Source organism: Telopea speciosissima, chromosome 5 (assembly GCF_018873765.1).
Source record: "Telopea speciosissima isolate NSW1024214 ecotype Mountain lineage chromosome 5, Tspe_v1, whole genome shotgun sequence".
Classification (NCBI taxonomy): Eukaryota; Viridiplantae; Streptophyta; class Magnoliopsida; order Proteales; family Proteaceae; genus Telopea; species Telopea speciosissima.
Window position 1 is genome coordinate 1,483,360 of NC_057920.1, and position 16,010 is coordinate 1,499,369.

General features: G+C 37.8%; 2 protein-coding genes across 2 annotated transcripts; one reads left to right on the forward strand and one right to left on the reverse strand.

Annotated features, from left to right (window-relative positions):
• Positions 1-1,183: 1,183 nt before the first annotated feature.
• LOC122661730 lies at positions 1,184-2,005 on the forward strand. The gene has a single exon (XM_043857228.1). It carries the CDS (start codon positions 1,184-1,186, stop codon positions 2,003-2,005), a length of 822 nt encoding a protein of 273 aa, XP_043713163.1.
• A 6,194-nt stretch (positions 2,006-8,199) lies between these two features.
• On the reverse strand, positions 8,200-13,714 carry LOC122661731 (abscisic acid 8'-hydroxylase 2). The gene is made up of 10 exons (XM_043857229.1): positions 13,501-13,714; positions 13,070-13,400; positions 11,192-11,341; positions 10,741-10,924; positions 10,566-10,645; positions 10,157-10,243; positions 9,789-9,867; positions 9,569-9,675; positions 9,327-9,445; positions 8,200-8,305 (listed from the first exon to the last, which is right to left on the reverse strand). Exons 1-10 carry the CDS (start codon positions 13,689-13,691, stop codon positions 8,200-8,202), a joined length of 1,434 nt encoding a protein of 477 aa, XP_043713164.1. The 5' UTR covers positions 13,692-13,714.
• Between the last annotated feature and the right edge of the window lie 2,296 nt (positions 13,715-16,010).

The following is a 16,010-nucleotide window of genomic DNA, read 5'->3' on the forward strand; positions in this document are numbered from 1 at the left end:
ATCAATGGAAACGTGTATTTAAGCATCAATAGGAGCAAAATTTTTAACTTTCATCGAGATGGGGTAGTCATTTTGTATGTGGGCGCATAGTAGGATATCTTTCAAGATTCTATTTCCCAATAAATAAATAAAAAAATAATAGATTGAATGCCTCATTCATTGATTAAAAGATGATTTATTTTGCCGTTGATACTTCCAATTTGTACCAGTATCGTATCACAATTGCATACCGACAAAACTGATATATATCGGCTGGTAGGTACTGATCTACTGATACCTTGATCTAAGAATCAATCGCCCCAGAAATCGATACAGCATTAGATACAAATCAATGTATCGGGATGGTATCAGACGGTTTTGCCCCTATTTTTCTTAAAAACTAATTTTTGGAAAACAGATCCCTTGCCCTAATTTTTATAATCTTTGGTCTGTACCGTTTATTTGGGAGCCGGTATCACGATACCTAAAACCATGGTCCGTAGTATTATTATGGGCGGTTTTTGGGGCTATAAAAGGGTAGACATGCTCCCCACAGTTGGCTTCAGCTCTCCTCTCCCATGAAAGTAAAGTCCTAGTCTCCATTATCTACTCCCCACTCCCCACTCCCCACTCCCCACTCCCAACAATTCTCTACTCTCCTTAGGATCTTTCAATTTACATTATTCAAAACCAAAAGGGCAAAAGCATACAAACAGAAACAGGGCTTACTCTTCCCTCCTATTCTTCTCTGTTTTTTTCCCTCTTCTTTTTTTCAGATTTCAAGAATTGCAGTGCTCTTTAGATTTTTCTTTACGTTTCCCTTTCCTTTCTTTTTAGTAAAAAAATCTGTGTGGATTCCCCTGAATCGATGCTGAAGCAGACTTAAAAATCTGCTTCTTCGTTTTCCTTTTCTGTACTTAATCCGTATAATTTTCTCGTTTGATTTCTCTTCTCCCCCACCTCAGACCCTTCTCAGGCTGAAAGAAGAGGATCCAAGAATTTGCGTTTTTTCGTGTCGAAAAAACCCAAAAGCTTAACCCCACTCGCAGCGATCGATGCCTTGACAACCGTTCCAAAGCCTGTTTAGTCTTTGGGCTTCGCTGCATCCACACGCTCGTCCTCTTTAGATTACAAAGCAGAAACCGTCAGTTGGTATTTCTGTTTCACTCAATTTTCCATTTCCCCCTGTGACGTACTACTGTCAATGGATTGTTTCGACTTTGATAACGTAAAAGCAGAGAAGGCGAAGGCGATGCAGAGGTACCTTCGTCTTCGGAAGATGGCAAACTTGTTCCTGTACGTCGAGGTATGCATAGCTCTGCTCTTACTCTCCTGGTTTTCCACTCGTCTCCCCGTTGCCGTCAGGATCTCCGGTGAGTATTTCCGGGGGCTATGTCTAATCCTGGTCAGCCCTCGCTTCGTCTTCCTGGCTGGCAACGCCATCATACTCACTCTCTTCGCCAAATCCGGCCAGTTCTCCGCCCTAGGCCTCAGCACCAACACTTCCGGCACCGATGATATCTACGACGAGTTCGTCAAGAACAATACTGATAATCAATCTCGCCAGAAGCCCCTAGTCGATGACAATCCAGCTCCAGCTCCAGCACCAGCGCCAAAGGAGTTTGTATTCGAGGACAAAGAGATGGTTCACCAAGAAGAAGAGAAAGTGAACATGATCACCAATGCGTACCGACAGGAGGAGGAGGAGGAGGTGGTGGTGGTGGCTTCGTCGGAATCCAAAATAATCTTTCGGAGGAGTCAATCGGAGAACTTGAAGCTTAAGTTGAAGAACGAGGCCGACGAGAAGCCGCGTAGAGAGCTCAGGCGATCGGAAACGGAGAAATGTAGGATTGTCGGAAGCGACACAGAAAAAGCATCGTCGGCGGTGGCCGTGGCGCCGGCGCCGGTGCCGTACTCGAACGTGGAGGATGAAGAGTTCCGGCGCACCATAGAGGCATTCATTGAGAGGCAGCAAAAGTTTCAGAGAGAGGAATCCTTGGCCATGGTTCTACAGAACAATATCTGAATTCAAAAAAAAAAAAAACCAAAAAGATTTACAAATAAACCAAAAATTGTTATGAACAAAAAAATCCTTACTTACCATGTTCTGACTGCTGCCGGAGAAGAAGAACATTCAAAATCCTCCCACCAATCAGCAAACCCTTCTATTATATATTTCCTCCTGTGTCCCTTTCTTTATTTTATGGTTTCTTCGTGACGCCATGGATGGATGTACACTTGTACAGTGTTAATATCGTAAAAAAAGGAAAGGGTTTTTGTATTTTTTATCAATTTTTGTCTTTTGATTTCAATTTTATTTTTTCATAAATTATTTTCCCATTTTCAGGAATGATAATATTCTATTCAACTTGAATCAGATACCCCCAATGTGCGCCATTTAATCTTTCACTTTTAAATTTGAAAGTCATAAGATTATTCGATGAAAGATTCTAGGATTCGGGGGAGTGAAGGAAGGGTGAAGGAAGCTTTTGTCATTCAAAGTAAAAAATGGATGATCGATGGATTTGGACTTTTGGAGCAACAGATATTCTTGTAATGGCGACATGACATGGAAATAAGAATCCAATGGGGGAAGATGAGACATGAAAGGGCACTTATTCTAAAATGTTGTTGGGTAGTGGATAATGCTTTCAGGTCTCCATTAATGGGTGCATCCAAAGACATTGAAAGGGACACAGATGAGCGAGCTAGCATATATTATGGGATTCTGCTCTTCTCTTTTCTCCTCTTGATGCTAATAATAGCTGGATCCATTAATGTGGTGGGTGCTTAAATTTTACTGCTATTTCTTGATTTTGATGTCTCTCAGATTATTAAAGAATGTTTCAGGCGACACAAATAAAGAAGAAGGGAAAACTGGGAAGAATTCCACCAAAGAATATATAAGGAATCACTACAAAATCAGATTCTTAAGCTTGCTTTGGAAGAACCCAGCTGAAGGAAAGGAGATGTACTCTACTCATATCCCCCACACCCACACCAGAGAGAGAGAGAGAGAGAGAGAGAGAGCCTAAAGCAGCTTAGATAGTCCAGGGCATGGGGAATATTCACTCCTAGAGAGTTCCTGAGAGAGAGAGAGAGAGAGAGAGAGCCTAAAGCAGCTTAGATAGTCCAGGGCATGGGGAATATTCACTCCTAGAGAGTTCCTGGAGAGAGAGAGAGAGAGAGAGAGAGAGAGATTATAGGCATAATAGTAGTGTAGTACTTTAAAATCCAACGATGGACCTAGGTGCAATGGTTAGGTTGTTCCATTATGACCAAGTGGTCACGGGTTTGAGTATCTAGAAACAGTCTCTCTGTAAAGCATGGGTAAGGCTGTGTACAGTATGACCCTCCTCAGACTTCTCAATGACGGGAGCCTCGTACACTGAATACGCCCTTTAGTACTTTAGAACCCAAGACATTTTTGGTAGATAATTCATTAATAACTTTTGTAGGGAAATTCATCTATAACTTTTTTTCAGGCATGACAAATATTTTACCTCTAAAAAATTCTACTTTCTTTGACTAATAGAACATAGTGAGCTCACAAAATCAAAGATCTCATATCAAAAGAATGATCCTTTAAAGCCAAAGAATCTACAATTGGTTCATGTGAAAAGGATTTAATTGAAAAAAACTTGCAAGTTGAAGACAATGTTATCTTCATTGCATCTCTGTTACCCCTGTAAAGAGTTTGATCATCACTTGCACCAAGTCATGACTCACCCCACACCACCATAGATAGGGCCATAGCATTTAAGGAGGAGGGGGAAAAGAAAGGAAGAAAGAAAGAAAGAAAGAAAGAAAAAAAGAAAAGGTGCCTTTTATTTATTATGGATTATTTTGATTCTCAGTGCAGTAATATAAAGTATTAATGCTTAACTTTTACTAAGATTCTCATCATTAAATCCACTCTAGAACGATTATGGGGTGGTTAAGGAAAATTTGATTCTTTCTCATGGTATGATATGTTCAATAATAATATTCCTTCATGAGACATGTCACCTTTCCCTTTCTTTCCTCTTCCCTTCTTTTTCTCTTCTTTTTCGCCCTTTTTTCAGGTTTCTCTTATCTGTGAAAGGGGTTGAGGGACCCATTAAATATTTATGAATCCGGAAATAGCTTTGGCATGTTCTAATGCGCTGTTTAGTGGTGGGTGCCAATAGAGAACAACAGACAATTCCTTTTGTACAATTTATATTTCGTACTCAACCTTATCCATTAGTTAGAGCAATTTGGGATAGAGAGAGAGAGTTCCCCCATCACATATGTTAGAAAAACAATAGAGCAGACGATTTTATAGAAGAAATGCAAAGAGAAAGGGAAATCAAACATACATACAAGACAAGATTTATGTGATTCGTCCTCAAGAAGAAAGGCTATATCCACGATCGAACGATATAACGAATCCACTATTTCTGTGAAGTAAAATAATAACCCTCACACTCATATCTCTCAAAGAGATAACTATAATATATAAGAAAACCCTAACCTAGAAAGTTCAAAATTGATCCTAGAAACCCACCTGGTTTGGTTCGGACCTGAACCAACATTGAACAAAATAAATATAAAATTGAAGATCTTGACAAGCTCTACAGGAGTTAGTGCGCAGGGTGCTGACGTATATATTTTTTGGCCATTCTAACGTGTTTCAATGACGAAATATTAACAGCTAGCCGAAGAATCAACACATCACTTTTTGGACTGAGATCAGACTTCACTGATAACAACATAGCCATTGTATTTCAATGGGAAAGGCAAATAGTATCCATGCATAAATAAAAGAACTGAAGGAAAAATAAGAGGACGCTTTACAATTATTAAAAAGAGAACTCTTAGCTGAGTTTGAAATTCACTGTTTTTCATTACCAACCTTATCATATCATCTCAACTCTAAAGCTAAACTTCCCATCAAAATAGTCTTTCAAGCTAATATCCATAGAAATAATTTGTCTCTTTTCCCCAGCAGTAATATATTTGTCTCTTGCCTCTAGGGGGATTGTTTTCTCATTTTCATACACTGCTTACTAGCTGTCATGGCCATATTTGAGGACCCCAACTCCACTTTTATTAAAAAATAATAATAATAATAAAATTAAACTTTAGAATAAAATTTTTATTTTTTGTGGGGGTAAAAATAAACATTTCTTTTGCATAGATGGTAGTAAAGTTTAATTATTATTATATTATGTGGGGTTGAGGAGTTGACACAAGTCTATATTTGAACCTTGGATTCTTTGCCCAGCAAGCCCAACACAACCAAACTGATGTAGAAATCATTGGTCTCAAAGAGCCCATATTTTAGTGAGTTTGTGAGAAGGAAAAAAAGAAAAAAAAAAAAAAAAAAAAAAAAAAAAAGAAAAAGAAAACCCCTCTCGCCCTTTTGGGTGGCAATATTGATTCTCTTTAAAGAGTTAAAGTCAACATTTATCATCCACACTGAAGAGACACTTACCTTTTGCTACTACTTATAAGCATATTTTTTCATACACATAGCCCCATAATTGGTCCTTGATTGAGACCTACCCAAGTACACTAATAGACTAAAATATCTCCATTATTCTTTTTATTTTTGGTTTTCAATTTCAAGTGGGAAGGTAGGTTTTTTTGAAACCCACTGCATGTCTGATGTCAACACTTGCAGTCTAGCAAGCTTCAGTAGTCAAGCAAGTGAGGTAAATGAATTTTTTGTGTGGTTCTGATTATGTTTGCTTCTCATCAGTTGCTCATGAAGTACCAACAACTAAATTAGCTGATTCAGGGGTAGATCACATTAATGGGAGATCTTGGAATCGTTAATTAAAAGAAGGTAAATGGTTGAATTTAAGTAGGTTACCAGATCCTTCTGAATGCTTATTCCATGAAGAAGTCTTAAATTTCATGAATTTCTAGATCTCTACTCTTGGTGGAATAGTGTTAGAAGGGGATTCATATGCTTTCATAAAGTTGTTGTATACAAGGTAATATATGTCATATATACCTTAATATGATCCTTTCCCTTTTTGTAAGAAGCTCTAATGGCATACCTTAATATGAACCTTTCCTTTTTTGAATTCCTTCATGGAATCAAGGGAGTTGATTGATCACAATGGAAAGAGACATCTTAGACCTTGTCTCGACATGGTTCCAATCTTAGAATTTTGTGTGATTGTTTGTTTATGATTTCATCTATTCTTTTCTGCATCGTTTTAGGTTCTTGTTTTCTACATTATTCCCATGATCCACCAGCAAAAACATCTCTAACAGGTTGGGTACATCTTTCCAATTCCGGAATGAGTGTGGGTGAATATAAGCTTTGCATTTGAAATTGGACACACCCGAAACCCTTTTCTTTTTTCCTTTTTTGTGTATTTTTGGTTTTTTTTTTTTTTTTTTTTTTTGGTTTCAAGGATACAATATTGAAAGGAATACCATACCACTTACAGGGTGTGACACACAAACAAATTATGTTTTCATTCAAGTCATCTTTCTTTCCTTTCTCTTTACAAAAGAAAGAGTAGTCAAAAAGAAATATGCAGTGGCAATAATTGGAAGTTGATGTTCCTTAATTCCCCCTCGCTGGCTCATTTCATCCAATTTATCTGAAAAATTGCAGCTTTTATTGGTGATTTAAAAGGACAAGAAAACAAAAACAAAAAGGAGTCATGAACTCGTGTGTGGGTTCTAAGGACTAAAGGACAAGTTCCAACCTGAGCAAAAAATATAGTTTTGTGGCTCACAGACTTAAAAACCATCCCACCTTAGGTATATCTATACCTAAGCCATTTGTGATCTGACCCCACAACCTTAAAATTTGGTTGTCAATGTTGGTTGCAAAAGCAGAAGAGATTAAAATGCCCATAAATCTAGGGTTTTGTTTTTTCTCTCTAGTTTGGAAGCGCAAGTGTTAAACAAATAACTAGAGGCACCTTGCCATGAAAACAGAGGACAATGAAGATAAGGGATAAACAAGGAAAGAAATAAATAGTAAGGGAATCCAATTATGAGCCCATTTGTTTCCAATGATTCTATAATTAAAAACCAGAAAAAGTAATAGAGAGAGAAGGGGTTGGTTACAACTTAGAATTCTGGAATTCTACCCAAACAGGAAATGGGAAAGAATTGCAGATAATGGGCTGAAATTTGATTTCTTTTATGGTCTGATCACCCCCACGATTAAAGAAGAAGAAGAAGAAGAAACAGATGAAACTTCCCAGAAGTACTCCTCATTTTGGATCATAAAACAAAGTATAAATATAGTTATCTTGATTTTATCTAATGTTCATAGCTGTTCAAAAATTGATTTTAATACTAGAGCATTGAGGACTCTCACCCAATCCCTAATTCAAATTTGTTTCAAATAAATAAATAGGGGCCTTCTTATAGCCTCTAATCAACAGTTCCACTAATTTCTCATTTCTTCTGCCCCTGCCAATACTGATATGGAGTGTTTTATGACTTTAATTATGAGATTTCTGTTGCTAATTTTTGGTTTCTTTCACACTTAACTAATTAAGTTGCTCCCTGAAACCCCTATAGGTCTTACTGTTTGTTGGTGAATGAAGTAACAGAGTTGGGCTATCTAATCTTATGTTTTTTTTAAGAATTTTGGCACATCAAAGACCTCGTAACCGCTTATAGCCTAAGTGTTTGGTTTATGGCAGATTATCCAACATTAATAATCACATTATATAAGCATTTATGGAAATGGGTTTGTGGAGAAGCTCACCCAGTCCTAATGATATCCAGTATAAATAGTATTTTAATAATCCATTATTGTATCCTATACCTAATTGACTAAACCTAAAGTATAATTAAACTATAGACCATGGTTTTATTAAGAGAGAGTTTGAGCAAGTCAATTTTGGCATTTCTCCAACTACCAAGAGAGATTTTATTAAACAAGGAAGAAATTACTTTCTAGAGAGGAAATAGAGAGGTTATGCCGATGGATTATTGTTGTTGTTGTTGTTTATAACATGTAATGCAAGCAGAGAAGAAGTTTAGCAAACCTGGATTAGCTAGCTAATTCAAACCTCAGTACGTATTTTGATAATTTGTTTATGGAAATGATAAAAATACATTCACAAGAAATTAAAGGGATATGAATAATAAGCTTCTTTGATTGTCATCGATCGATCTTCCTGGTAATTAAAGCTGCACTGATCATCAATTAACCTGGAGATGGGAGCTAGCTACTTGAAAATGATCGAGGTTTAATTCAAATCCTAATCCTTATCAGGTGATGCAATCGATCGGCATCACACTCACGGAGCACCCACTTCTGAGTTTTGCAAAAAGTGACCACTTCTCTAGACTTGGGTCCGGATCTATCACCTTCCACCTGATACAAATCATTAATTATATTACCATGCCATCATATATAATTGTTATTGGCAGCCGCTTAATCATTAATTAATTAATTAATTAATTCTGCAACAGGGTACAAGACCCACACAAGGGGGCCAACAAGAGGCCCAATAGGCCCACTTATTTATAAACTACTACTACTACTATCAGTAATTAGTGTAATTACTATATGGGAAGCAGTTTTCTGTATGGGAGTGTGGCCTACGCCAGCACTCCCATCTGTCTATCTCTCTCCTCCTTAAAACAAAGTGGGGCAAGAGATGTCTTTTCACATGAGGAGAAGAGAGATAGACTCATGGGAGTGCTGGCGTAGGCCACACTCCCGGACAGAGAACTTTTTCCCTTACTATATAGAAGGATGGAGTATAGGGGGGGGGGGGATCATTATCTGCCTGCTCCATTTCCTTGCCTGGTCCATTTCCCCAAGTTCCTCTAATAGGGGAACGGAAATAACCATCTTACCCCCTGCCCGAACACACTGCTCGGGTGGGTCCATCCCCCTCTATTAGAGGGACTTGGGGAAATTGACCGGGCAAGAAATGAAGCAGATAATTGTCCAGGTGTGGTGGGGTTTGAATTTTGAACAACCACCCTTGGACTTTTGCTGATCTTCAAAAGCCAATGGTCTGCTGTGCCAAAGCACAGGCCCCAACCCTAAAAGATGCTAGGAGAATGGTATGCGCCTCTCATAGTAGCAGGTCTAGGGGTAACATTTTTAAGTCTGCACTAACAGACTCAACCAAGATTAATTCGTAATCCCTCTTCATTCTTGGGGGTGTAGCGCATTCACTGCATTAACTTTCTCAGCAAACATGAACTTTAAGGTGGGGAGACTTTTCTTAAGGTCATAAGTGAAACTATTGTACACCATCCCAACAATGGGATTACATTTTCCTTTTATTCCTGGCCATAGAGTGCATTCACTGAATCATTCCTCTTTTAGACTTATAAAATAAAAAAAAAAATTGGTATAAAGAGTTTAGAGACACTTTTACCTGTACGTTGTGACAAGACGATGAAGGAAGACAAGCATCATTGCTTTGGCAAGGTTGGTTCCCAGGCATGTCCTTCCCCCTATTCCGAAAGCTAGAAAACTGTATGGTTTAGATTCATCCTGCAGTTATGTGAAGCCCAAAACAAAACCTCTCATCATCATCAACTCTTCTGTATCATATCATATCATAAGATCATAACTCAAAGTGATCATGTGATGCCGGTTTTTTATTAGTAAACTTACATCGAATCTAGAAGGATAGAATTTGTTTGGGTCATGATACACCGTTGGATCTAAGTGTATGGATTTTGCATCAATGTTAACAATCCAACCCTTCTTGATCTTAAATCCTGTGTGAAGTCTTCCAATTTATGATCAGCTCATATATTCACGTTTAAACTTTAAACAACTACTAAGTTGATGATGAAATTGGAATTAAAGATTTAATAATTCGTAACCAAACCTTCAACTTCGCAGTCATTGAGTGCCACTCTTGGGAACCATGATACCACCGATGCCATCCTTAATGATTCTTTCACAACCTGTGCATAGAAATTAAAAATTCTTGGGAAAAGTTTAGGGATTGGTAGTGGATAGGCAGAATCGCCCAATCCAGATCGGTATTGGCGGTCCCCAATTCTGATTCCTGATCGATTTCATATCGATAGATCGGTATGGACAAAATGCAAAGAAAAAATGTAAAAATACCCATTTTTTAAAATGAAATATGGGTAAATCTGTCCGATCAAGATCCATATGGGGCGATCCGGATTAATATCTAAAACCATGCTTTAAATGAGGGAAATTTAATTGAGTGATATATTCTTGTACCTTGGATGCATATGGCATTTCATTCAAATCTTCCAATGTAAGAAGAGACCCGGATGTAGCTTTGCTAGTTAACTGGAGTTGCTCAGCCTAATTAAGCAAAGTAGCATCATCAATGTAATTAACAGTTTTGGTACACACAAAGGAAACAATAAGATTAAACAAAGGTACTCATCATCAAAATCTTTTCTCAGGCTACCAAATCCCACCAAATATATATTTCATTTATGCATACTTGTTGGGTTTGTATTAAAAAATGGGGGGAGAGCAGGGGCTATGCACGCACAGTAGCCAATGAGAGCATACTGTGACATTTGAGGGTGGGATTTCCGCCTTTTAGGGTGGCTGCCGGACCGATCATTTTACCCCAACTGTGTCTGGACGGGCCGGTCATTGTTTCTCTTATACATACCCTGAGTTTGTCTTGAACGTCCTGGTTCTCATCCAAGTACTTGACCATCCAAGCCATTGCACTCGCTGTGGTATCCTGACCTGTGAATGCAGTTTTCATCATTTATTTCAAGCAAAGCTTCAAGTAGGTATTGTTATATTTTGAGACCTTATTAATTATAACCTAATTAATTAACCTGCAATTATCATTGTCAAGATATTGTCTTGGATTTGTGTATCTGTGAGTGGTGATGCATTATCTGATGAGGTTGATTCTTCCCCACCCACTAATAGGGCTTGTATGAAATCTTCATGTTCTTCCAAACCTTTCCTTCTCTGTTCAATCATCTTCCTCAATCTCTCCATTATTCTTCTTCGTGCCTGGGTTAATATAATTAATTGCCATTATCAATTTTGTAAATTAATTACAGTAAAGAATTAAGTAGTAATTGATCCACAAAGTCTAATCAAGTATTTAATTAATTCTTCAGTGAACCTACGTATATATATAGTAGTATCCCAAAACAAGCTGGATCAATTAAACTTGAATAGAATTTAATTTATTCTTAATTTAAAAAATAAACTCTAATACAGACAAATTAAATTAAATTAAATTAAATATATAAAGTGTAAGTAATTAATTTTTACCTTGAGTCCTTTGTAGAATCTGGTATAAGGAAGCTTCAAGGGGATTGCAACCATTGCCTCACAAACTTGAGCGACATCCTTCTGAAGTGTTTCAACCTCACCTGGATCTTCCAAATTCATCAACATCTTACACATAGCCTTAAAGGTCATCTGTAACCAATACCCATTCCATTTTTTACATAACAAGATCAGTAAGTTATATTAACATAGAATTTCAAAAAGATTATTTTTTTCTTTTTCTTTTTATTTTTAATGAAGTATAGGATTCAATTGGGGAGTACAGAAATATAAAGTTCGGAGGAGTTGGGCCGAAGGACGATTATCTGGGCCCTTGATTTTAGTTGATTTGCTTGGACCAGTCTGAGTAGGGACACATTTGCAGTCTGGATCTGGGGGGGGGTTCATTTAATTTTCAGCAATTGCTTGATGGGCTGGGCCCAACTATCAGTTGTGTGTACATCATTTTGTAAATCACAACTATGAGATAGCAAAACCCATCTGGCCCTTTATGGTCAGTCGGCTGGTCCAGTACACTTTACATAAAATTTAAAACGGAAAAATAAATGAAAAACTTTTCTAGTAAGTGGAGCAGAGATGGGATATCGTGGTCTAGTCTAGACTCTATGAAAAATGAAATTAACCATTCGTTTATAAGACAAATGTCCAAAATACCTTGATAATGATGATTGCTATCATTTTTATATCCTAAGGTTTGTCAAACTAGGGAATTCCTCCCCTTGTAAAACACCTCTCTTTTTTATGGAGAAAGTTTTCATACACTTAAGATACAATAAAAGTACATTCATCTAGGGTTATTAGTGTCTCCTCTCCTATGGTACAAAGTCGATAACTTCACAACACCATTCGAACATCTCGACTCTCAATCAAGTAATTCTCCCTTTATCGTGGTTAAAGTTAAATCGTCTACTTTTTTTTACTATAAAAATTAAAAAGAAATAAAAAATAAGACACTTTTAAGTTTATGGGCTTTTTTCTTTCCATTTGGGCTCGCAAATTGCCAAAATGGCAGATCAAGTTTCTTGGAAAATATCACTTTTACATATTAAGTTTTAGGCATAAGGTTCTGTGAAGAGCCATGAACCATGCGTGGTCCTGTCCAAGTGTCCCCCCTCTCACAATAGGCAGTCAAAAATAAGGGGCTGAATGTTCACGTACGTGAACAACTCGCAGCCATTCAAATGGAACATTTCCATAGAATAGATTCCATCTGAACGACTGAGTTGTTCACGTACATGGACATTCCCTGCACTCGTCAAAAATGACATAACCCTCATCGCCCCCTCATTTGATACGTCATAATCTGTCCCCTCTCCATTCGGTCGTGCATGAAAAATTACTCAGGGACAGGTAAGAAATCACCACATCATCTTCCCACATGCTAAAATTCAAGAAACACTTCTAAAAGGAAGACGAGGCAAGGAAACCAAGGGGTTAATATGGTGGAGTGGCGGATCACCTACCAGTATGGGTAGACTTCTTGTATGAAGATGCATTTTTTGAAGTAAAAACACATAAGTCATCACGTAAATGAAACCCACACGTATGGGTAGGGGATCCAGACTCGATTTGGGCGGTGTAGAATGAGAAAATTATCTCCTGCAATTATCTATTCGATCCATTTCATCAAATCCCTCTAATTAATAGGGGGGCTGTACCCCAGCTGGGCAGTGTGTTCGGATAGGGGTAGGGTAATCATTTCCAACCCTATGAGAGGAATTGCAGACAATGGATGGGCAGGAAATTATAAGGGATAAAGATCCGTATAGAACGTGACCCAAACCCAAGTAAATTTGCCATTATTAATTTACCAAGCAAAGAAGAAAATGGATAGTAGTAAATATGGAAATGGATACGAACCGAGAGTGCATCGTGGAGCACGACGACTGTTGGGGTGTGTTCCCATTGAGAAAGAGTGGTGAGAACGAGATGGTCAAAGCGTTGGACGAAGAGGGAGACGACATTGGTGGTGAACAAAGCAGAGAGACGACCTCGGAGTAATCGGTGGTGTCCCTGAGGAGAAGCACAGAGCAGACTCTCCTTTCCCACCAGCTCTGCAATCGATCTCATGTATCTCTTACTGAAATTTACTTCATCTTTGCTCATCAGTATTGTCTTTGCTGATTTTATGCTCGACAAGAATATATGAGTCCTTCTGTATATATTGGTCTTGAAGCAACTACTCCCGTACCTGTATATATTGATCTATCTAATTAATTATTAGGGTTAGAAAAAAAGAGTAGAGGAAATTAACTACAACACCCCCCCACCGGTGGAATTGAAGTTGTTACCGGAGACGGCGAGTATGTACGAAATCGTAGAGTCCTTTGTTGCTCCGGTTGGCGGCCAAGAAATCCAGAGTTTCTCCGATCAGAGGGAACCCAAGGCTACCAGGTGGGATCCCTTGCGTCGATTTCCGATGATGATGATGATGATGCCATGACATCCTCCTCATGAACACCTTCGTCACTACCAACCACATGCCAATGGCAATGGCGATGGCGATGGCAATGGCAATGTAATTAGGGCCTCTATCCCAACCCACGACATCTGCAACCTCCCAAATCACCATTTCTTTTCTTCTCCTTCCAAGGTTTAATTTACTCTGGATATGATGGTGGTGAACAGGTGAAGGCAACGAAATCTAACGAGTCTATATAAAGTAAAGTGGAGTGCATATTAAGATGGTGACGTAGGGGGATCGAAACACGGCATAGAGAATATACATATGGGGTATCAGTATCACTCATCAGTCTAATCAGATATTCCCATCGCACAGGAGGGATGTCTCCACCATGTCTCTATGTGCAAGCACTAAGCTACTAAGCTATGTTGGTGTTTCGGCCGGCAACACCCCTCAAGAGTTTTACGTTCCTGTTTTATTTTCTTTTCTCTTTTTCCCACTAAACCAACTATGAAGTAAGCGCTTGCTCACTTGCCCTCTCTCCCTTCGTCTGTCCTTGAGTTGAGTTCCTCTACAACTCTACTAGCTCCCCCCACCCATACCAAACCAAACCAAACAAAACTCAGAATAGGATTACATTTTCAAAATGAAAACCGAATCGATTTGGTTTAGTTTGATTTCTATTCGGTTTTACATTTAGCTTCTTAGTAGGTTTTAATTTGGTTATATATTTAGTTTAGAAAAGATAAGGTAAGGAATGATTGTTTTAAAGCTGACTTGGGAGATACCCCAATCAATGACAAGGTCTAAGAGAATTGTTTGAGATTGTATGGTCATGTTCGACAAAGGCTTACGAACACCCTACTAAGGAGGAGCGATATTATTCCGATTGAAAGAGTTAAAAGAGTTAGGGAAAAGCCTAAAATGACCATACAAGAAGTTGTGAGGAAAGACATGCATAGTCTAGGTCTTATACCAAGTATGACCTCGAATAAAACCCATTAGAGGGCAAGGATCCATGTAGCGGACCCCATTTAGCTAAAAATCTCATGACTTGTTCGGTTGTACCTCCTTCCTATCACAGTCAACTCTCTTTCTTTTTCTTTTGTGTTCGTCTTTCATTTATCATTTTCCATTTTCCATTTAAAATGTCATTCTCAACCCCCTTTTCCCATCTCTTCATTTCCTTATTCGACCTCATTTCCCTTACTTTGTTTTGTTTAGATCCTTGAAGCCGACCCCATTAAGTTGGGATAAGATTGAGTTTGTTGTTGTTGTTATTTGGTTTAGGTCTTATTTTAAATGTTTGGACCAATTTTTTTACATCTTCAACAAATTAAAAACCCTTATTTGTTAGGATCATAGTCCACCAAACTTTTCCCAAACACTAAAATTGAAAAGAATTTATCATCCACATTTGAATAAAAAATTTTAAAAAGAATATATTTTATACGGTTCCTTATTTGGTTTAAGAATAGTGATGATAATTTCCCTTCTTTCTTTCTCTCACAATTTTTTGCCAAAATTGCAAAACTATACCCAAAAAAAAAAAAAAAAGGTAAGCCGAATTGTTAGTATCATATAGATCTATAATTTTGTCCATTCCAACCATTTGATTGAGGACATGGTCTAGATTATCCATGTGTCCAATGTTGGATCCCAATTCAATCAAATACCCCCTTTTTATATCGATATTTGTAATTTGTTTTTTGAAAAAAAATTATATTTGTAATTTATGAATAACTACTCATAAAAAAATAGGGGATTTTTCAATTCACAAGAGGTGAAGCGGTCATTTCACCACCCGTGTCTTATGACTACATGCGTTAAAAATTAGACTTCAACACAATTGCCCTTCTAAGAAGAACCCAAAAAGATTAAAAAAAAACCATAGCAAAACTCTTTATCTTCCCCAAAATTGATTGGGAAGATGAGTTTTCAACCCTCCTTATTTTTAATCACCGAGGTTTGACAACAAAACCCATCTCTCTCTTCTATCTCTTTGAATTGATTCCCCACTATCCATTTAATTTCTCTCTTTTCTTTCTCTCTCGTATATAATGCAATTAAGTTGGCTATATTGAATTTCATGGCGACAACACATTGCGGAAGTCTCTTTATTCTTTGCACTTACAACACCTAGAATCTTATTGGCAATTTACAATCATATCACCATAGCATTAATATTATCTTAACATCACCATCACTATTATGACCCATTAATGGCATGGAAGTCTGTTTTGCACTTACAACACCTAGAATCTTATTGGCAATTTACAATCACCATCACCATAGCTAATATTATCTTCAGCATCACCATCACTATTATGACCCATTAATGGCAGAGAGTATGTGAGAGAGAGAGAGAGAGAGAGAGAGAGAGAGAGAGAGAGAGGA

What these genes read in the sequence shown, in the direction of transcription:
- LOC122661731 (XM_043857229.1), bottom strand. Translation starts at nt 13,691, where the DNA reads ATGTGGTTGGTAGTGACGAAGGTGTTCATGAGGAGGATGTCATGGCAT. An exon ending in GATTCTACAAAGGACTCAAG is followed by an intron (nt 10,925 to 11,191) that starts GTAAAAATTAAT and finishes ATATTAACCCAG; the next exon opens with GCACGAAGAAGAATAATGGA. An exon ending in CGTCTTGTCACAACGTACAG is followed by an intron (nt 8,306 to 9,326) that starts GTAAAAGTGTCT and finishes GATTTGTATCAG; the next exon opens with GTGGAAGGTGATAGATCCGG.
- LOC122661730 (XM_043857228.1), top strand. Translation starts at nt 1,184, where the DNA reads ATGGATTGTTTCGACTTTGATAACGTAAAAGCAGAGAAGGCGAAGGCG.